General features: G+C 36.2%; 1 protein-coding gene across 2 annotated transcripts; it reads right to left on the bottom strand.

Annotated features, from left to right (window-relative positions):
- Positions 1 to 182: 182 nt before the first annotated feature.
- On the bottom strand, positions 183 to 21159 carry LOC129262398 (F-box and leucine-rich repeat protein 13-like). Of its 2 annotated transcripts, XM_064099848.1 has the most exons (10): positions 20996 to 21159; positions 13035 to 13119; positions 11593 to 11714; positions 10800 to 10896; positions 9481 to 9495; positions 4377 to 4444; positions 3324 to 3478; positions 2775 to 2884; positions 2236 to 2337; positions 183 to 348 (listed from the first exon to the last, which is right to left on the bottom strand). In XM_064099848.1, the coding sequence occupies exons 2-10, from the start codon at positions 13107 to 13109 to the stop codon at positions 214 to 216; spliced, it is 879 nt and encodes a 292-aa protein (XP_063955918.1). In that variant the 5' UTR covers positions 13110 to 13119; positions 20996 to 21159; the 3' UTR covers positions 183 to 213. The 2 variants fall into 2 exon arrangements, with proteins under 2 accessions (XP_063955918.1, XP_063955919.1); XM_064099849.1 differs by lacking the exon at positions 9481 to 9495 and having other exon boundaries at positions 185 to 348; positions 20996 to 21157.
- Positions 21160 to 21698: the final 539 nt, after the last annotated feature.

Genomic DNA, 21698 nt, shown 5'->3' with positions numbered 1-21698 from the left:
TACTCTTTCGAATTCTTGAATTAACTAAAGTATTGGTATTGCGATTTCATCATCAAGACTTCTCGCATGAAGTTGAGATGATTTAGCAGCGCAGCGGCGTGACGTCATGTGCTATCGGTAATGCAATCGATATCGTTCCTCTGAACCCAGCTCGGTTCAGCGGCCGTTTTATGCTCTCAACACCAACACCAACACTGAACACCGAACTTGAAATCACCCAATGAGTGTACTAAAAATATCTATTAGACTCACCCAACTCCATAGAGAGGTATTACTTGTGATCATCTTCCACGAACGACAAACCCGAGAACATCTACTGATGTCAACAAGATCAAGGTAGCCAAAGATCTGATGAAAAACAAAAATATAACTGTCATCATATCAACTGTCTTCTGCCAACCAGGGCTAAGTCTTACAAACAATTGTGATTGATCTAACCAAACACAACAATGGAAAGCCAGCAACCTCAACGTATAATCTGCATGTTTGTTCAAAATGTTTTCTAGATATGATGTATATTCTTTCTTGAAAATTTAGTGTGCTCTCTATGTTTACAAAGGACATTGTGCAAATATCCTGTAGATAAAATTATGACATCGATGGATTTTCATGTGGTTGAGGTTGATCTGATCAACAATTACTCTTTGTAAGGAATCCAGAAGTATCAAAAGTATAACAAGTGCAATAACTGGCAGTCTCGCCTGCATTACGTTATTCGATATAGCAGCAGTGCTGGCTTTGAAAACAGCTTTTTTATGATAATAAAATACTATGTCCATTGACCCAAAATTACCTTTGACCACGATCATGTGAGTTAAGATGTGTGCAAAACAATCCTTCATACTTGATTACCCTATGTCTATGTTTCATGAACTACAAGTAGATCCATAAACTTTCTAAGTTATGATGCCACTTCAACAAATACCTCAACACAGCCATTTCATTGAACTTAAAGGTCAAGTCCACCCCAGAAAATTGTTGATTTGAATGGATAGAGAAAAATCAAACGAACATAACACTGAAAAATTTCATCAAAATCGGATGTAAAATAAGAAAGTTATTACATTTTTAAGTTTTGCTTATTTTTCACAAAACAGTTATATGCACAACTCATTGATGTGCAAATGAGAGAGTTGATGATGTCACTCACTCACTATTTCTTTGTTTTTTATTGTTTGAATTATTCAATATTTCAATTTTTACAGATTTGACAATTGGGACCAACTTGATAACCACAAACTGTTAAAATAATGGTAATTGCACATGTTCAGGGAGGAATAAAGGTTTGTTCCACATGACGATGAGGAGAAAATTAGAATTTTTCATATTTCATATAATAAAATACAAAAGAAATAGTGAGTGGGTGACATCATCTGTCTGCTCATTTGCATACCGACCAGGATGTGCATATAACTGTTTTGTGAAATTAAGTAAAACTTTGAAATGTCATAACTTTCTTATTTTACAACCGATTTTGATGAAATTTTCAGTGTTGTGTTTGTTGAATTTTTCTCCTTTTATTCAAACCAACTTTTTATTAGGGTGAACTTGTCCTTTATATGACAATTGATCTTGGTCATGTGACCTAAAACGCATACAGGATATTCAGGGATACATGGTTGCTCTTATGTTCAAGTTTCATGAACTAGATCAATACACTTTTAAAACTATGACGACCATTCCACGAATACCCCCAACATTATCAAAGTTTGTTGACTCTAAATGACCTTTGACCTTGGTCGTGTGACCTGAAACTCAGGCAGGATCTTCAGGGATACTTCATGAACTATGTCCATATACTTTGTAAGTTATGATGCCAATTCAACAAATACCCTCAGCACGGCCAAAGTTCATTGACCTTAAATCACCTTTGATCTTGGTCATGTGATCTGAAACGCATACAGGATATTCAGGGATACATGGTTGTTCTTATATCCAATTTTCATAAACTAGATCCATAAACTTTTAAAGTAATGACAACAATTCCACAAATACCCCCAACATTACGTTCATTAAGTTCATTGACCCTAAATGACCTTTGACCTGGTCATGTGACCTGGTCAAGGTCAAATGGTCCCTTTAAGACAAGACAAAAGTATGGGAATAGATGATCTAATACATGATAGTAAGAAAGAGGGCAAGGAGACCTCACGAAAGGCTAGCTTGTATTAAAAGTATCACCTGTCATGTCAGATATTATCCAAAAAAAAAAAAAAAAAAAAACTTAGTGATTACCTTGATGGCTACTCTTCTTGGCAATAGTGAGATGTCATCTCTAGCTTCTCCTCTAGGACCCAGTGTGTCCTCTTCTCCATCCAATTCACCCCTCTCTAACCTCTATTCAAAGGAACATAAACCAATATATCACACACATATAAATGCCAAAAGCAATAAATGGGCAAATGGGGAAAAATTATTCCATTTGCCCTTTTTCTGAATGAAATGACAATATATTGGTAAAGGATTCAAGAAACAATAAGTGCCAGGCCGAAATCCAATATGGCGGCAATTTAAGGCTGGCTGCATTATCAAGTTATCGCAAGGGAATTGCGAAATAAACCCCCTGGCTGACTTTAAACAAAGAGTTCTTGTTATGAACACCCAAATTGCTACAATATGCAAATATTCACACAAAGTTGGATTTGGGTACCTTATCTGCAGCCATTCCAAGATGGCTACGTGAAGAGAGGGAAAGGGCTCAACTTGCATGCATGTATGCTGAAACACAAGAATTGGGCAGGATGAGCTTAACAAGCCCACGATTGGGAGCATACCTCAAAATATTCTTTAGTCCGTCTGGATTCCTGCATGACATTGTGCCAGGCTTCAAACACAAGTCTAGACAAAGAAACATTGTATGCATGCTGGATGATATTGAAGGCCTCTGCAAGAAAAAAAAAATGAAACAAACAAACCATTATTAAAACTACTACTTGAAACTAAACATTTGAAAGTGATTTTATTTGTGCAGTGGATATATCCCCAAGAACATCGTTTAATACTTCTGTAAGCAAAAATATTAGGATTTATTATATTCTACTACAAAAATAGATTATATGGAATATATATTACATGCTATGGGGAAGCTGCTTGCATATGACTGTATGTAACAGAATAATGAACAAACACATCTGAATAGCAAGAGAATGACAGGAGAAGCAGGATGAATATCAAATGGATAACAACAGAAGCATCAACAATGCAAACAAAGCTGAAATAAATATCAAAGCTGGAACTGTAAAATAACTTAACTATAAAATAACATTCCAACACCAGCGTAACATCAGGGTGAACTTTCCCTTTATTCTGATTAAAACACTTACTCTCTTGTCTCTGCATTCTAAAGTGATGCCAGTCAGACCAGATCTTGAAGTGAACCCGCTGCTTTCTCAAGAAATAGTAATCAGCAGCTTCCTTCATCCTTCGAGCCAGCCATTCACGCTTTGCCTTCTTTCGGAGATGGTACTTGAACCAGGCGCTATATAAAACATGAAGGATATAATCAAGAATTGGCATGCATTTCAGGGAATAATTTTTCTGGTATCGCATCGCAATTTGCTCCACATTTTTGAAAGACTGCTATGCAGTCTTTTGTATAGCATATTTTTACATAGGACTGTACATTACTTAGTTGAGACCTTTTCTCTTATTACCAAAAATGCTTTTCAAATTTGTAAAGCAAAATTATTCTCTGCATTTAAACTGTTAGGACAAGACAATTCAATAATACACCATACCATTTTTTTAATACCTTTTTTTACCCATAATTATATAGTGGTATATTTTGTTTTCATTAAAAAACAATCAACATTTTTTTTTTTTTTTTTTTTAGAAATCATATAGTGAATCGAGCCTTACCAGTGATATCTTCAATCAACTGACATTCAAAGGAGTAAAAAACATAGCTACCACTGTTTTACATGTACCTTTTTGCAACCTTCATGTTGGCTGACAAAAAGTGGCACCTGTGTAACAAGCAATGCAATTACAACTCTATGGCTTGATACTATAAATAAAAACAAATATACATGCACGTGCTAAAACAGGATGCGACCGGGGCTTAAGCAAAATTCTAAAATGTAATACATTTTTTCCTTTACGTAATGTTTTGTTGAAAATTTGAGCTTTATGATTATTTAATTTTTCTCAATTTATTCAAATCTTCCGTTTTTGTTGCTGGGGTGGACCTACTTTTCAAATTAGGACATTCACATTAACAACTCTGCCACCAAGTGTTAAGGCCACTACCACTGCCTCCCTTCATAGAACTGCTGTGAATAGAGACAATGATCATAACTCTTTTCTAATCAAATAATTTTTAGAACATGTACATGAAATGTATTCTTGTAATATCATAACAAACAATAATTACTTACTTGAATGTCATGGTGACCAACCTATTGTTATAACACTGGTAAGCCTTCTGATATAACTCAGGGTGTGGCTACAATCAGAGAAAAACGAAGAAGAACGCATTAAACACCAAACATGGAACTATACAGTGCGTCCCAGAAAAAAGGAAACCAAAATCAGATTATTTTTTGCCATCATAATAATAAATTTGCTTCATATTGATGTACATCGATGATAAGATATGCTTCCCCTCTTTCATTTGAAGCCCATCTCATTGTTCATAATGCATGCATGATTGAGTTAGATAGAAATTTGTGCAACCAAAATCCCATTTGCATGAGAATATTATGATTTTAAGTGAGTTTTTCTAGCTTTTACTGATATCTATTTGGAACACAAAGTTCATAACTTAAATATCCATGTTTAATTCTTTCATATGAGAGCTTATGCATAAAATATGATTGAGGCAGGTCATGAATGGGTTGGTTGCACAACTTTCCATTGTTCTAACTCAGTCATGTGTGCATCATAAATGTTAAGATGGGCTTCAAATGAAAGAGGCTAGGGAAAGCATATCTTTTCATCTCATGATGCAAATTTATAAAGATGAAGGAAACAAAAAATTACTCTGAATTACGGTTCCCTTTTTTTCTGGAATGCACTCTAGAGTGTTCCCACAAGCAGACTTGTTGGAGGACAAACACTTAAAATCTGTGCATTAAACCCTGATAAATCAGGTTTTTTGTCTAATGCACGGGTTTTTCATTGTTATACTCTCCAGTGTGACATTATCTGAAAGACTGAAACAAAAATTTTAATATTTTCTGATTCATAATGGGGAAAGGTTTTAAAACCATCCACTCCACTGAAAATGTTCCAATATACATATTGTTTTATGAAGAATGCAATAAACCATGGTACACCTGAAAACAGGGTAAATGTTTCCTGTTACTCATTGTTGTTTTGAAGAATTACTGACAATTTAGAATATAAAATTGACTTGCTAACAGAATATGACTAACATCCTTTAGGCTGCAGTACTTGAAATGAAATACCTGGCTGTCTCATCTGCATTACACAATTCAAAATAGCAGTAGTGTTTTTTTAAAGAATTAAGACGAATAATTTAGCACAAAGGGAGAACAAAAATGAGTTATTTGATAATGACCAAAAACTGACTTTGACAGAATATTATTCATGTGATATCATTTGCGAGATCAAATTACCATCTCATACAAGATTCAATGTTTAAAGCATTTTTTAAATAATGAACAAAATATCAATTCTTATCTAAGTTCATGGATCTAAAATGACCTTGACCTAAAAATATGAAATTATACTATCTATTTGCAGATATACTAGATAACAATTGAGACAGGGTTAAATGCATTAGGGACTTTAATCATATATCTTGACTTAATTCAAAATCATAAACCTTGGTACTCTTGATGTTAATTAATATCACAACATGGTCAAAGTTCATTAACCCTAAATGGCTAATGACCTTTGACATTTATCATGAGACCTGAAACTCGCAAAAAAAAAATCAGTGATACTCTATATCACCTTTGTGTCCAAATTTTCGTGAAATAGGTCCTTACACTTAAAGTTATTATGACATTAAAACTTAACCTTGGTTGACGATGTCTCTCTTGTAAAAAAAGCAGCACCTGTCTCACATGGAGGAAACTGATCACTACTGTCTCCACATACTAAAATAGGTAAGCACTCCACTATTGAAAATGAAAATTCCCCAAAGGGGTAATAGGTTGTTTGCATATCTTTGTTAGAGATATTTTTAAAATTATTTTTCAGTGTCACTCAGTTTTCTGAAAGTTATATTTGACATAGCTGCTGTAACATGTTAGAAATTGAAAATCAGATATATACATGTATAATTATGATGACATACTGGTCAATTTATCTTGATTTGAAAAGCTTCTTGGAGCTAAAAATTATAGCTTACTGCAAAGGAACCAAGTAACTACACATGTAATACAAATTTAGCCAGGTTAATACATTAACATGTCAATACCTTTAAAAAAATTGAAATTCAATTTCAAATGTAACAATGTTAGTTTTCATAATTTCAAAATCAAAGAAAGCACAAACAAATCATTTGATGACTAAAAGCTCAACAGGTACAATTTACACAATAGGCTATATACACCAAAAAGCTACATATAGACCCTGTTCTCAATATACCTTCTAAAACCAGTTTAGTGGAAACTGGTTCAGGGCACCAGTTTGGAAGATTACTTTGCTAGCGTTCTCATCTGATTGCCCGTAAGTGTAAGTTTTCAAAACCATTCACGTCAAGCAGTCTTGTTGCTACAGGGACGCTCTCAGTTGGGTGATATGTTTTGTGAAAATTTGAAACCACAGCATAGATATTCTACACACAGTGTGAAGAGTAGCGTGGCAAACTTTAATATCCATTGAGCGCTTCCCGAAGAACCTTGGTGTCCTCACCTTTGCTTAAACTAGTTTAACAAGACAAAGCAGTCTTGAAAACAACATCGCAAGTTGGTTTTCCAAACTGGTGTGGAAGATTGCTTCCAAGACTGCTTCAAGTGTTCCCATTACATGTTGTTAAGTTACTAGTTTCCACTAAACTGGTTTCCACTAAAATAGTTTTAGGGCCGTGATGAGAAGGGGGTCACACATTACTGAGCATTCATCACAAATATAAGGTGGCTCGTGTTTCGGCCAGGTAAGCTTTCATGCAGGTGCATTTTTATGGGGAACTGCAAGTGTGAAACTTCACACAAATCGTTAGCTTTAATGAATGTGCGAATAACTCACTCCATTGGCACAAAAAAAGTGCACGGCTTTGTATTTTGTGAAAATTAAATGCAGGAGATAATCACAGAACTCCCAGTCCATGTTATAGGGAAATAAGGACAATTTCATAAAAAAAAGGGGTAATAGCTTTTCCCCCTAGGATTGTGCAGTAAAATTATCGAGAAAACTAAGAAAATCATATCAAAACAAAGAGGTCAGAATAGCCAAAAATTCATATTCTTCCTGCCAAATTCAGGATGGTTCTTCTTCATTCATGTCCATCATCTACATGTACAAGTATATGTTCATTTACAACAATGCCATATATTTGACCAGAACTTGCCACATTACACAGCATTGCTATTTGCAGCCATCAGGGCCCCGTTTCATAAAATAAATTATTATGGTCACTTTACCATCCAATGGTAACTACCATGGTAATGCTGATCAACATCCAATAAAAATCAAGGATTGCATGCATATTACCGTTGCATGGAAAAGTTACCATAATGGTAAATTTTATGCAACGGGGCCCGCGTCAATTTGTCTACACTGCTCATTGAGGTTAGGGCAATGGGGGGGGGGGGTGGATGTGACATGGTTTCCCAGGACCAAAATCCAGTTGAAACCAATTAGAGCAAAACCAATTGAAACCAGTTGGCCAACTGGTTTCAATAGGGAAATTGGAACAACTGGAACCAATTGAAACCAGTTGCCAACTGGTTCCAGTTAAAACCAATTGGGCAACTGGTTTCAATTGGTTCCAGTTGGCAACTGGTTTCAATTGGTTCCAGTTGTTCCAATTTCCCTATTAAAACCAGTTGAATCCAATTGGAGGTAACTGGTTTCAATTGGTTCCAGTTGAAACCAATTGGAGGCAACTGGTTTCAACTGGAACCAGTTAAAACTAACTGGTTTCCAACTGGATCCAATTGGAACTTCCAGTTGGAATGACTTAATTAGTTACAAATTAATTAGATTTTGCACTAACTATTGCTCATGCCAACAAAGAAGCAGTGCTATATGTCTATGATACCATTGTAAAGTGCATTGATAAAATAGACTTTCATAATGTATATATATTTACATGAAAGATCTTCAAATATATGTATTTGCATTTGATGTAATTTGGTAACAGTTAGTGGTGTACTAATTATCTTATAATCTGTTTTGATTTTAATCTATAACATCTATGAACATGGTTTTCACTGCTAAGCATTCTAAACACTTATCTGAAACAAGTATGGTACTTGAAATAGAAAAGAATTAAATAGATACATTTTAAATGATGATGAATCACATAAAACATTAATCTGTGCACACTGGCAGATAATATGCAAATTAACTGGTTTCAATTGGAACCAGTTGGGTAACTGGAAAATTTCCAATTGGAAACCAATTGGAAGTCATTTCCAGTTACCCAACTGGATCCAGTTAGGATTTCCAGTTACCCAACTGGTTCCAGTTAGGATTTCCAGTTACCCAACTGGTTCCAGTTAGAAATCATTTCCAGTTGGAAGTCTTTTCCAGTTACCCAACTGGATCCAGTTAGGATTTCCAGTTACCCAACTGGTTCCAGTTAGGATTTCCAGTTACCCAACTGGTTCCAGTTAGAAATCATTTCCAGTTGGAAGTCTTTTCCAGTTACCCAACTGGTTCCAGTTAGGATTTCCAGTTACCCAACTGGTTCCAGTTAGGATTTCCAGTTACCCAACTGGTTCCAGTTAGGATTTCCAGTTACTCAACTGGTTCCAGTTAGAAATCATTTCCAGTTGGAAGTCATTTCCAGTTACCCAACTGGTACCAGTTAGGATTTCCAGTTACCCAACTGGTTCCAGTTAGAAATCATTTCCAGTTGGAAGTCATTTCCAGTTACCCAACTGGTTCCAGTTAGGATTCCCAGTTACCCAACTGGTTCCAGTTAGAAATCATTTCCAGTTGGAAGTCATTTCCAGTTACCCAACTGGTTCCAGTTAGGATTTCCAGTTGTCCAACGGGTTCCAGTTAGGATTTCCAGGTGCCCAACTGGTTTCAATTGGTTTCAACTGGAAATTTTTATATTCCAGTTAAAACCAATTGAAACCAGTTGAAACCAATTGAAACCAATTGAAACCAGTTGGAAATCCAACTGGTTTCAATTGGATTTTGGTCCTGGGTTGTTGAATGCCAAAATCACAATTGATCCTGTAATGTATATCATGTTTATGTTGTAGAAAGTCATGGGTGTCATTACCAGTATAAAACCTGCATTGTATAAATTTTTTAATTATCATTTTCACAAAAATAACCAAAAATGCAACAAGACCAGAACAAATAAACTCAACACAAACTAATGATACTTACCATCCATTCCCACGGCTAGCAATGTAAAATTCAATGAATACATTAATATCACAATCACTGATTTAATGTCTACAATAATATCACGATCAATTACTGTACATATAAATTCATGAAGTGAAAGATTAATGATCTAAATAAATCACAATTTCTTATCATAAGAAAAGAATCAGTACCTAAAACCATCCCCTCCCCCTTCTTCTATGGTACATGTAAGCTTAGAAAAATTAAACATCTCGCAATCAACCATATATTGAAGGGTTTCATTTCAGTGTAAACTTCCAACAAACTGATGAAGCTGCCCGATGAGTGTAGATTTTTATATGGGCCTATTCCGTGGTTCAATATTTATGTTTCATTTGAAGAAATTGACTTCTTCCACAAGCTTTAAATAATTAAAGGACAAGTCCACCCCAACAAAAAGTTGATTTGAATAAAAAGAGATAAATCCAACGAGCATAACACTGGAAATTTCATCAAAATACACAATACAGTTTATACACACATCCTGGCCGGTATGCAAATGAGGAGACTGATGACGTCATCCACTCACTATTTCTTTTGTATTTCATTATATGAAATATTAAATATTCTCATTTTCTCCTCATTGTCAAGTGAAGCAAAGATAAATTCCACCTTGAACATGTGGAATAAGCATTATTTTAATACTATATGGTTATTCAAGTTGGCCCTTGTTTTCAAATCTGTTAAAAATGAAATATTGTATACATGTAATTCAAACAATAAAAAACAAAAGAATAGTGAGTGAGGGACATCATTGACTGTCTCAATTGCATGTCACTGAGTTTTACATATTACTGTTTTGTGAAAATAAGCAAAACTTTAAAATGTCATAACTTTCTTATTTTACATCCGATTTTGATGAAATTTTCAGCATTATGCAAGTTCAATTTTTGTCTTATTTATTCAAAGCAACATTTTTGGGGGTGGACTTGACCTTTAATAATTTATTGCATTGTCATGTTTACACGTTTAGTAAGCGGAGTTTCATAAATATTTCTTTCTAAATGGGCACTCTGGGCTAAAAAGTTATTAAATTCTCAATTCACTGGGCAAAACACTGAAATTTTCAGCAAAATCTGATAAGAAATAATTATATTCTATAAAATTTTTGTGAAAACAGTTATCCTGTCATGAATATGATATAGGTTGCCTGATAATGTTGTTTATCAATAATCAAATTATCATCACTCCTATATGAATAATTGAACCTAATTTGGAGCTGATCTGTCAAATGATAGAGGATAGACGGTCTATCAATTGGGTGCATCAAAAAACATACTGAAATAGCGTTTACTCACATGTAGGTTCTCTTCATCCAATAGATATATATTATCAAGGTAAGCTGCTCCAAATATTTTCTTCTTTGGCTTCAATTCATCAGGCACAAGGGAATCCCTGAAAAAATAAATGCAGGCCAAATAATAGTAAGATAGACATTCAATTCAATTCATCTCAATTCAATTCTATTCTATTCAATTTAACTTTATTGCACCCAGGTTCCGTACTTTGTGGGGTTGGTTAAAATGTTTGACCATTAAACATTTTACATTTCAATGAATGACAATTTCTAATAATTTTCTCACAGAGCAAATTCTGACAACTTTTTAAGTAATGCTTTAATGCCAAGGTGCAAACAAAATGAAATTTGGTATATAGTCTATAAAGTCAAGAGGCTCTCAGAATATGCAACCACTCCACCCCCCCCCCAAAAAAAAAACCAATCAAACATTTGGCCACAAATTAGGTTTAGGCCAGTTCGTAAAATCTCCAATGACATCACAAAATTAAAACATTAAAAATTCATAGCTCCATTTTTCTTTGACAGTTTCATCAAACCTTCATCATTAAAAAAAAACTATTTTCTATGCTTCTGCTTTAATCAAAACCAACTGATTGTTATGGTGAATCCCCCCTTAAATTTCAATAACTCCATTTTTCTTTCACAAATTTTCATCAAACTATCATCAATATTTTTTTTTATTTTTCTGCTGTTATTAAAACCAATGTATAGTCAGGGTGAACTTCCCCTTTCTTTGTGACCGCCCCTCCCCATCCCTGCAGCCATTACGGTAGATTTAGGATTGTAGTTACCACTTGAGAGATTCTAGTCCATGGACATCTTCTTCTCGCTGTCTAAGCAGCTCTGAAAGATTTTCAATCAGGTACTGATATGGATCCTCTGGACATACCACAGCTAGACCAGTTAAGAGAGCCTGGGTGGTGTTTCACAAAGAATTAAGTGTGACTTAGGGTGTGCTCAATGGAGACGCACACATATGTACTGTGCAATCTTATTGATTCATTCACAGTAGCGCACTTCCTCTAAGCATGATCTGGGACCCGTTGCAGAAAGAGTTGCGATCAAACGCAACTAAAAAAATCTTGCGCAAATTGATTTTCAGCCAATGAAGCATCCGTATTCGGGACTTGCGCTTCATATTCTGACTTGCGTTTGAATGCAACTCTTTCTGCAACAGGCCCCTGACCAATATGATGATGCCTTTTAAACCATGCACAACTGGGAATTTAAGTGTGACTCAAAGTCACACTTAACCCTTCGTGAAACACCCACCTGGATAACAAAAAAATAAAATAAAAAGGCAAGATATCAATTCAATGTCAAAAGACAATATTCTCATATTGAAGCCAGGGGCCTGTATCACAAAGCTTCGCAATCATTGTAGAACATTTTTTTAAAATGATTTACTACATTGACTACAATGTACAAGTAATTGTGAAAATCAACGGTACGATCAATCGCCAATCTGTGAGATACGGAACTACATGTAGGACTACGTCAAGACTGATCTCAAAGGTATTTAATCTGCAAAGTAGGAATTTGGTTTGATCGTTTATTTGATTTGTTTTGTTATTTTTGATTTGTTTTGTTATTTTTGTTTGTTTGATGTCTTTTCATTCTACATTCCAACAAGACACAAAGGCAACAATTATTTAATACAAACGGTATCAACAGCTGAGAGTATTAACTCTGATATGAAAATATATGGGATACATCAAACCTAAGGGGATAGAGGGCCTGAGGTCCTCTCCCCACCCCACGGTTTGATCATTTAAGTTGTTTAAAATCATCTTGATTTGAACCCATTCACAATATTACTGTAATCGCAAGGCTTGTTCGATGACTTATGAATTGTTGCAAGAATTTTCCAATAAACTGCAAGTCAATTTTAGGTTTCCATATCAATAAGTCTTGCTTTTGATTGCTGGTCTGCTCCTTAAATCAACAACTACAAACTGATTTTCTTTAAGGTAAAATTTATCTCGATCTATTACTTGTGAATTTCCAACTGAAATATGCAAATATACATTTTCTTGCAACACCCCCTAACAGGAAATTAAAGAAAAAAATTTCAAGGGCTTCTTTTCACAACTTACTGCCTAAAATCTGCAACATTGCTTTAACTTTGCAATGAATGGGGATTTCCAGGTTTTTCTTGAGAATTTTGGGAACAAAATTGCTCCCCAGCCCCGGTGTAATTATTTCCCTGGCCCCCAAGAAGAGACATACATACCTCATAGACATCAGGCACCTTGTTCCTCCTCAAGAACTGCTTTAGCTCGGGGTTCATTGTCTTCATGTTAGACATCTTGCTAAATCTGAAATGCAATAATTTTGGTAATATTAAATAAAAGAAAATCATTTTAAACAAAACCCCCCTGAGATCTCGGCCGTCGATCGCACGAGCGCCGCGATAATTTGCACAGTGGTAGTGTGCGATAAAATCTACAAGGCTGCATGATTAATTTTTCTGAAAAATAAGATTTTTTTTAAATGAATTAATTATGCTAATTTATGCATGAAATAAAACATTTGCTCTAATTAACTTATTATGGCCCCAAAATCGCTAATTTTTTTATTCACAGACTCTTTGTAGGATTCTGATCAAATGTAAATAAAAAAATTTGGTATCGCAAATTTTTTCTTATGTATTTTATAGTTTTTTAAATTTCTTATGTATTTCTTTGTTTTTTTACTTTTTTTAAATTGTTTTTTTGATGGAAATTGTTGCAGACTTAATTCTGATCATTAACAAGACAAAATTAATTAATTCTATTCAGTAAAAGTAGAAACAATGATACATTTATGAATTTTGGCTTAATACACAATTTGCATTGGATTTGTACATGAATTCATGTTTTTTAACAATTTTGGGTCTGACATACACTTACATTGCGTAATTTCGTAACCGCATACCCGGGCATCGCAAATTTGGTCTCAAAAGTTGCACAAGACTTGAAAGTAAGAAGTCAGCGAGCGGCGCGGTCAAAAATATCTCGCGCGGTGGATTAATTGCGAAAAATGTCGAGGGGGGGGGGGCGGATTCCGCCCCCCCCCCCCCCGGGCCTTTTCTGGTTAAGAGGCTGAAGCAATTGCGTTGCATGCATCAGTGATCTGTGGCTATCACATTTCGAAATTCGAATGACTCCGTATTACGCATATCCCTACAGGGATATCCTCTGAGGGAACGTGCTATGAGAATGATGTCATATTAAAGCTTTTCAATGAAACACTATACGTTCAATAGAATCGACAGACGTGATGATGCATCTCTGACAGTCTGACTCCATACTCTATAGATCTAGACTATCCTCTTGTGAATATCATCGGCGTTCATCCGAACCATCGTATAAAACGTAAAGAGGGAAAACTAAGAGGAAACAAAGAAACGTAAAAGCAGATAGGGAGAGAGACAGAAAGAGAGAGGATCCATGATATTTCATTTCCTAGTGCTATCAACCCTGTATCGCCGATAATCCCTCATATCAGGCAAGCCGAGGGTAGACCATGAACAACAGCTGATATTACGTAAGAGCAGCTCTGCCTGTAGTAGGCCTTTCAGAATTAAATTATTTTATTTGATATTTAATAAAGTTTTCAAAGGCATATTGTATTTTGAAATCCAGTGTTATTCTGCTTTCAGTTTCGAACAAAGAAAATCAGCCCCGAAATAAGGAAACTAGTATTAAAGAGAAATAAAAATGACTGCTTGCGATGGCGAGCGAGTTTGCTTGAATCGGTGCGCTGCGTATGTAATTGCGATTTAGTTTTTTTCGGACCCATCGAGGTCAAGACATGTATAGATACTTAAAAACTGGCCTGGGGTGATTGAGGTTTTCCATGGTTTGTAATCAGGGTTTGTCTTCTCCAATGACGGTTCTGCGTCCCCGGGGGGGGGGGGGGGGGCACTCAGTATATAATGCATCGTGGGTATGTGCCGCGGAGGGGACCCCCATTTTTACACTCAAATTTCCGTTCCAAGGCATAGCATTTTTGTCTTGAGAAAAAGAACTAAGAAAGCCGCTCCGAAGCATAGCATTTTCTTCTCATCGAGAAAAAGAAAGAAATCCGCTCCAAAGCTTCGCATATTTTTTTCCGTTACGACGTTCCAGCCGTATTGATCTGCTACAATGAGCCGCAATTTTGGTGAAAAGCGGCCGCAGAGCGCTGTCCGACCTGCGCTAGCGCACCCAGCGTCCGTGCTGCCGGGCTAGCTGCATGCACGTATGCCCGTTCCATAGGGATGAATACGCAATCACATGCAGGCGACCCGTTCCAAGGACCCCCGTTTTCACAAACATTTGTCGTTCTGAAGCCCGTTCCGAGAACCCTCCTTCTTACTATAAGCCCGCTCCAAGGCCCCCGTTTTTTGTCTCGCCCACGGCACATACCCACTACTTTTTTGGTCGAGTGCCCCCCCCCCCCCCCCCCGGTCTGCGTCATGGGCTGATGATGTCACATCTCCACTTTCCTTTTTCTTATGTTATTGCATGAAATAATAAATGTTTCATTTTTTTCATACATGTGTAGATCTAAATGATGTATCTCCAAAATATTATGATGAAAAACATGTAAGTTGCGGCAATAACTAATGCACTTAATCAGTTGTCAATCCAATTGTTTTAGTTCTTGGTAGAAATTTTTTGAATAAACCTAATTTCATATAAGGAAATACAAAAGAACTAGTGGGGATATGACATCATAATGAATATTTATAAAGACATGCCTATAACTATGATAACTGATTCACTGGAATAATGCAAATCTTTAGAATTTAATAACTGTTAATGTTATTTGTTATCCGATTTTGATCAAATTTTTTGCATTTTGCTTTGTGAATTTTACTCTAGATCTACATCTCCAACCTGGATCATCCCTTTAAAAACAGAAAAACATATGGCAATTGAGTCCCTGTACAGATCGAGTTAGAACTTCGATCTCTGTTAGTAATGGTGAGTGGAGCCAACGAAGTTCAGCGGAACAGAGACCAAAGTCTAAAGTAAGATCCAATTAACTTGTTAGAACCAAAGTCAAAGACCTTGCCGATTCTAGGAGTAGGGTTTAATGTTAAAGGGGAATCCAACCCAAATAAAAACTTGTTTTTATAAGGAAAAGAAAAATCAGACAAGTTGATAGGCGAAAGTTTGAACAATAATGGCCAAACAACAAGAAAGTTATGAATTTTTAAAAGTTTTAAATATTGGTAATCACTATACCCATGGAGACTTCAAATTGGCCGCATATGGGATGTCATAGTGATGTAAGGCAAGGACTACTCTTCCATGTACTCCAATACATATTATGGCTAAAATGTCATTTTTCCCAAAAGTTTTATTTCAAATTATATTTTTCTTACATGAGGAGATAAAACAATATACTACCTGGGTTATATTTAGATTACTGCCCCAGGGGAAAGGGTACTTTGGAGAAAACCACAAATCCCTGATAATAAAGTACATGGCCTATGGGAAAGTTGTCCTTGCCCCTTGTCATAATTTACTTACTCAGTTGCCAATTTGAAATATACATAGTATTAGTGATCTCAATTTTAAAGCAGCTATAACTTTCTTATTGCTTGTCCGATTTCTTTCAAACTTTCACCATTCTGTTTAATTTATTTTTCTCCTTCCCAACACAACATTTTATGGACAAGGCTGGATTCCCCTTTAATAGGCCTAGTCGTTATGTCATGATCTAACTTTTAGTTACGTTTTAGTGTAACGTTAGATGTGTGAATTGGTTTCGTATGACTAACAGTAACAATACATAACAACTTCACCCAAGCCCGACCCCATCCCCAGGCCAGCTAGGACCCTGGCCTGCCCTGGTAGGCTAGAGCTGGGTCGTTATTTTTGTGAAATTCCGAGGCGTCTCCAAAAAAAACCCAGTCCGAATATAACTTAGAAGTTTTTTTAGAACATCCAACTCCGATGTACGAAGCCCCAAACCGGACATTTTTTGACAACCAAAAAAAAAAAATATCACGTACGTACGTAGTGTTATTACGTACGTACGTGATAATTATTACGTACGTACGCAGTATTATTGCGTACGTACGTGATAATTATTACGTACGTACGTGATAATTATTACGTACGTACGCAGTATTATTACGTACGTACGCAGTATTATTACGTACGTACGTGATAATTATTACGTACGTACGCAGTATTATCACGTACGTACGCAGTATTATTACGTACGTACGTGATAATTATTACGTACGTACGCAGTATTATTACGTACGTACGCAGTATTATTACGTACGTACGCAGTATTATTACGTACGTACGTAGTATTCTAATTTTCATTGGTCTATGGAATCCGATATTCGCCGAATGTGGCCGACATCGGCACCCCGCATTGGCCCAACCAACGTCAGCTTGCAAGCTGGGACCATGGTTGGACCATAGTCATGCTGGTGATGATCATGACTTTTCATCGATTATAGGGCCTATATAACAGGGACCTGGGAACGATTTTTTCAGTGGGGGTGCTGAAATCTCTCCTCAAAGGTGGGGGGGACACAATAATTGAATTTTCCATAATTACACACACACACACACCTCTAAGGGCACCACACACACACCAACCAATCCTCCCCCCACACACATATATATATATATATATATACATATATATGACAGTCACTTCTTAGCTTTCTTCTTATAAAAGAACATAGATATATAATGAGATAAGTCGAGCGCGATCGAAACGCGAGCTATTTTTTGGGGGGGAAATTTATGTATTTTGTCCTGAAAAATTGAATATTTTGAGCAATGTTTGTGGTCCTGAACAAGATGCGTATGTAACAAATAATAACTGCGAACGTGATCAGTGCGAGCAGATATTTTTTATAATATACGCTCTGGTCTGATCGAAAGGGAAGTGTTATAAGGAATGTTTGCAGTTACTCATTAAGACGATTCATATATCACCAATCAAATAATGCGAGCGCGAAGCGCGAGCTGAAAAAATTGACATTCCGACCTAAATACTGGACATTCTAAGCACTTTTTGCAATCATGAACAGGATAAGATGCGAGCGCGAAGCGCGAGCGGAAACAAAATTGAGATTTCAGACCAAAAAACGAGACATTCTAAGCACTTTTCTAATCAAGAACAGGATAGGTATATAAATATACAATTGATGCGAGCGCGAAGCGCGAGCGGAATTAAAAATGAGATTTCAGACCTAAAAACAGGACATCTTAAGCACTTTTCTAATCATGAACAGGATAGGTATATAACTATACAATTGATGCGAGCGCAAAGAGCGAGCGGAAACAAAATTGAGATTTCAGACCTATAATTGGGACATTCTATTCATGTTTTGAAAATCAAGAAAATGATGGGTAATTGGATATATTCTTACATTAATAATGTGAGCGCAAAGCGCGAGCAGAAAATTTTTGATATTCTGATCTGAAACTCCACACTGAATGCAATATGGTTTGAACAGATAAAGAGAAATCAGGCGAACATAAGAATAAAGATTTGATCAAAATCCGACAAGTAATATCAAAGTTATTGCATTTTAAAGATTAGCATTATTCCGGTGAAACAGTTTTAAGCATGTCTTCATTAATATTCAGTGAGCAAACTGATGATGTCATATCCCCAATTGTTCTTTTGTATTTTATTATATAAAATTATGTTTATTTGATATTTTCCCTTCAAGAACCAAAAAACAGTTGAATTGACAACTGATTTAGTCTATTAGATATTCTTTGCTGCAACTTATTTCATTATAAGGGAGACATATCATTCACACTGGTATGAAAAAATTAAACAATTTTGATTCCATGTAATAACACAAGAAACAGGATAGTGGGGATGTGATATCTTCAACCCGCAAGGGCGGAAATCCCAGAGGGGACAGGGGGACGTGTCCCCCCTACCAAAAATAGTAGGGGGACACAATATCAAATGCCCCCCTACTATTTTTGGTCTTTCATGGAGAAAAATACATCACTTCACAATCGAAATAATAGCTTTTGGACTAAATGACCTTACATTTTGGGTGAAAAACTTTTTTTTTCTTTTTTTTATGCTTGTCAAATTTTCCATGCAGGCCCTGGTCCCTCTACCTTTGGGAAGAGATTTCCGCACATGTCAACCCACCTATTTAATATTCATGACGACATGCATATCACCATTTTCATAAACTATTGCTAAACTTTAGAATTAAATAACTTAACTATTTGTTATCAGATTTTCATAAAATTGTATTTGATATAAATATTTTCAGCCCGGAGTAGCCCCAAAACAAGCTGCGTATCTGAATAAACATGCGTGCGCGTGTTTAGAGTTAGCCCTTTATAGTATCTGGGCGTTGTAAATACTTTGTTTTTATTATAAAAATCAATAATGCGAGCGCGAAGCACGAGCAGAAAATATTTGATATTCCGATTTGAAAAAGGGTGAATTTAAACACTATTTTAAGTATATACTGTGTCGGAAAATTCTTGAGGGGGTGGGGGTCTACACTCTACAAAACGTCGTTCATTTTCATTACATTTCTGTCATTCATCAACTTACCACTAGATTTCCAGGAGGTGTTGCCTATGGAAAATAACACATGCAGCACCCCCACATTTTGGGGTGCTTCACCCCCAGCACCCCGCTTCCCAGGGCCATGGGGCAGGGCGAAAAAGACTGAAATTTGATTTTTATTGTCTGAATTGTAATTCTTTATACAAAACACGGGCGGTCGGGCTCGCCCACACTTGATTCGACATAAAACCCTCTAAGTTTCAAGTCCAACCACACCCTTAATTGTCCCTCCCTGCTATCGAGTAGTCATGGTAGTGTGTAAACTATAATGGTTATCACGTATCGCGCGCGACTACGTCTGTATCGGCGTGCCGGAGCTTGATTGAGTCGCGTTACATGTTATAGGAGGGATGTTATTGGAATATGTGAAAGACGTTGTATGATTTGCGATTGTCGGATGTGATAATTATGTACATTATAACATATATAAAAAATACAAAGGGAACCTGATTTCGTGGGGGTGCTGCCTATGGAAAATAATACACGCAGCACCCCCAGCACCCCCAGCACCCCCGCGAGTTCCCAGGTCCCTGCTATATTATAACCCACAATATTCATATGATAACCATTTCATTTGTTCTCGTCATCAGGCTGTGTTTTCAATTAAACCATTCCTTTCAGAAACTGCTAGAAACACATTGGGGAAAGGACAATTAAAGGCCTATTATGTTAGTGTTTTGGCGAGACAGTTTTTTTCAAAAATGTACCCACACGCGACACTGGGATGAGCCCCTATTATTTTACCACCCTTTTGAAATTGCTTCGTTCTCTGCTTAAATTTGAATATGATATTTTATTAATTGATGTAAATTAAGTGAAGATGTACGGTATAGGTGTTTAAAAAAAGAAAAACTATTTGAAGAGGCTGGTATTTAAAGGGAAATTCTATGCGGGAACAATCAAAGCAGAAGGCCTTTTGTAGGCCCACATAAAAATGTAAAGCCTGCGGGCTTCGCGCTAGCGTGATCAGATTTCAGTAACTACCGGTATTTGAATTCATGTATGACCTTTTGGGAGATAACATTACGTACGTACGTAATAAATACTGCGTACATACGTGATAATACTGCGTACGTACGTAATAATTATCACGTACGTACGTAATAATACTGCGTACGTACGTGATAATACTGCGTACGTACGTAATAATTATTACGTACGTACGTAATAATACTGCGTACGTACGTAATAATACTGCGTACGTACGTAATAATACTGCGTACGTACGTAATAATTATCACGTACGTACGTAATAATACTGCGTACGTACGTGATAATACTGCGTACGTACGTAATAATTATCACGTACGTACGTAATAATACTGCGTACGAACGTAATAATACTGCGTACGTACGTAATTATCACGTACGTACGTAATAATTATCACGTACGTACGTAATAATACTGCGTACGTACGTAATAATATTACGTACCTACGTAATAATACTGCGTACGTACGTGATAATTTTTTTTTTTTTTAATGTAAAAAATGTCCGGTTTGGGGCTTCGTACCGATGCTACCTGAATTTAGCCTACATGATTTACCCAGATTCTAACTTCATGAACTTACACTACCGGTACCGTACCGGTAGATATATTTCATCATTTGATATTTCACAACGATTTGGCTTACTTACATTACTATTCCAGATCTCAAGCCGGGATCTCAAAATGCAAGAAACCATCAAAATTTATCGAATCTAGCTCAGCTCCTCCAGCTGCTGATTCTGCCCGGATCCTGCGTCGATATGCGCATAGTGCAGTACTGCTGGCTGCGCCGGCCGCGCCGGGCTAGCGCCGGCTAATCGACCATGTCGCGTCCGTATCTCCGAGCTTTTTTTAGTAGATCAACACGTTAATTATAGCGGCTACTCATGAATATTCATAACTTGTATTACTATTACGCGCACAGATATGGGAAGTATAGTGGTGTAATAATTTTCCTTTGAAGTTTCAAGCATTTTGGCGCGTTTTTTTTTAAACACATTTGCTCCAACAAAAGTGCTGATATATAGTTCAAGTTGAAAACAAGCGCATGAACCCCCAATTTTGAATGTTCAAATTAAACCTCTTAAAGGACAAGTCCACCCCAACAAAAAGTTGATTTAAATAAGAGAAAAATCCAACAAGCTTAACACTGAAAATTTGATCAAAATCGGATGTAAAATAAGAAAGTTTTGACATATTTTAAAGTTTCGCTTAATTTCACAAAACAGTTATATGCACATCCTGGTCGGTATACAAATGAGGGAATTGATGACATCATCCACTCACTATTTCTTTTGTATTTCATTATATGAAATATTAAATATTTAGATTTTCTCCTGATTGTCATTTGAA

Source organism: Lytechinus pictus, chromosome 5, assembly GCF_037042905.1.
Source record: "Lytechinus pictus isolate F3 Inbred chromosome 5, Lp3.0, whole genome shotgun sequence".
Lineage (NCBI taxonomy): Eukaryota > Metazoa > Echinodermata > Echinoidea > Temnopleuroida > Toxopneustidae > Lytechinus > Lytechinus pictus.
The sequence above is the reverse complement of the archived record's forward strand: the minus strand, read 5'-3'. Positions and strand labels throughout refer to the sequence as shown.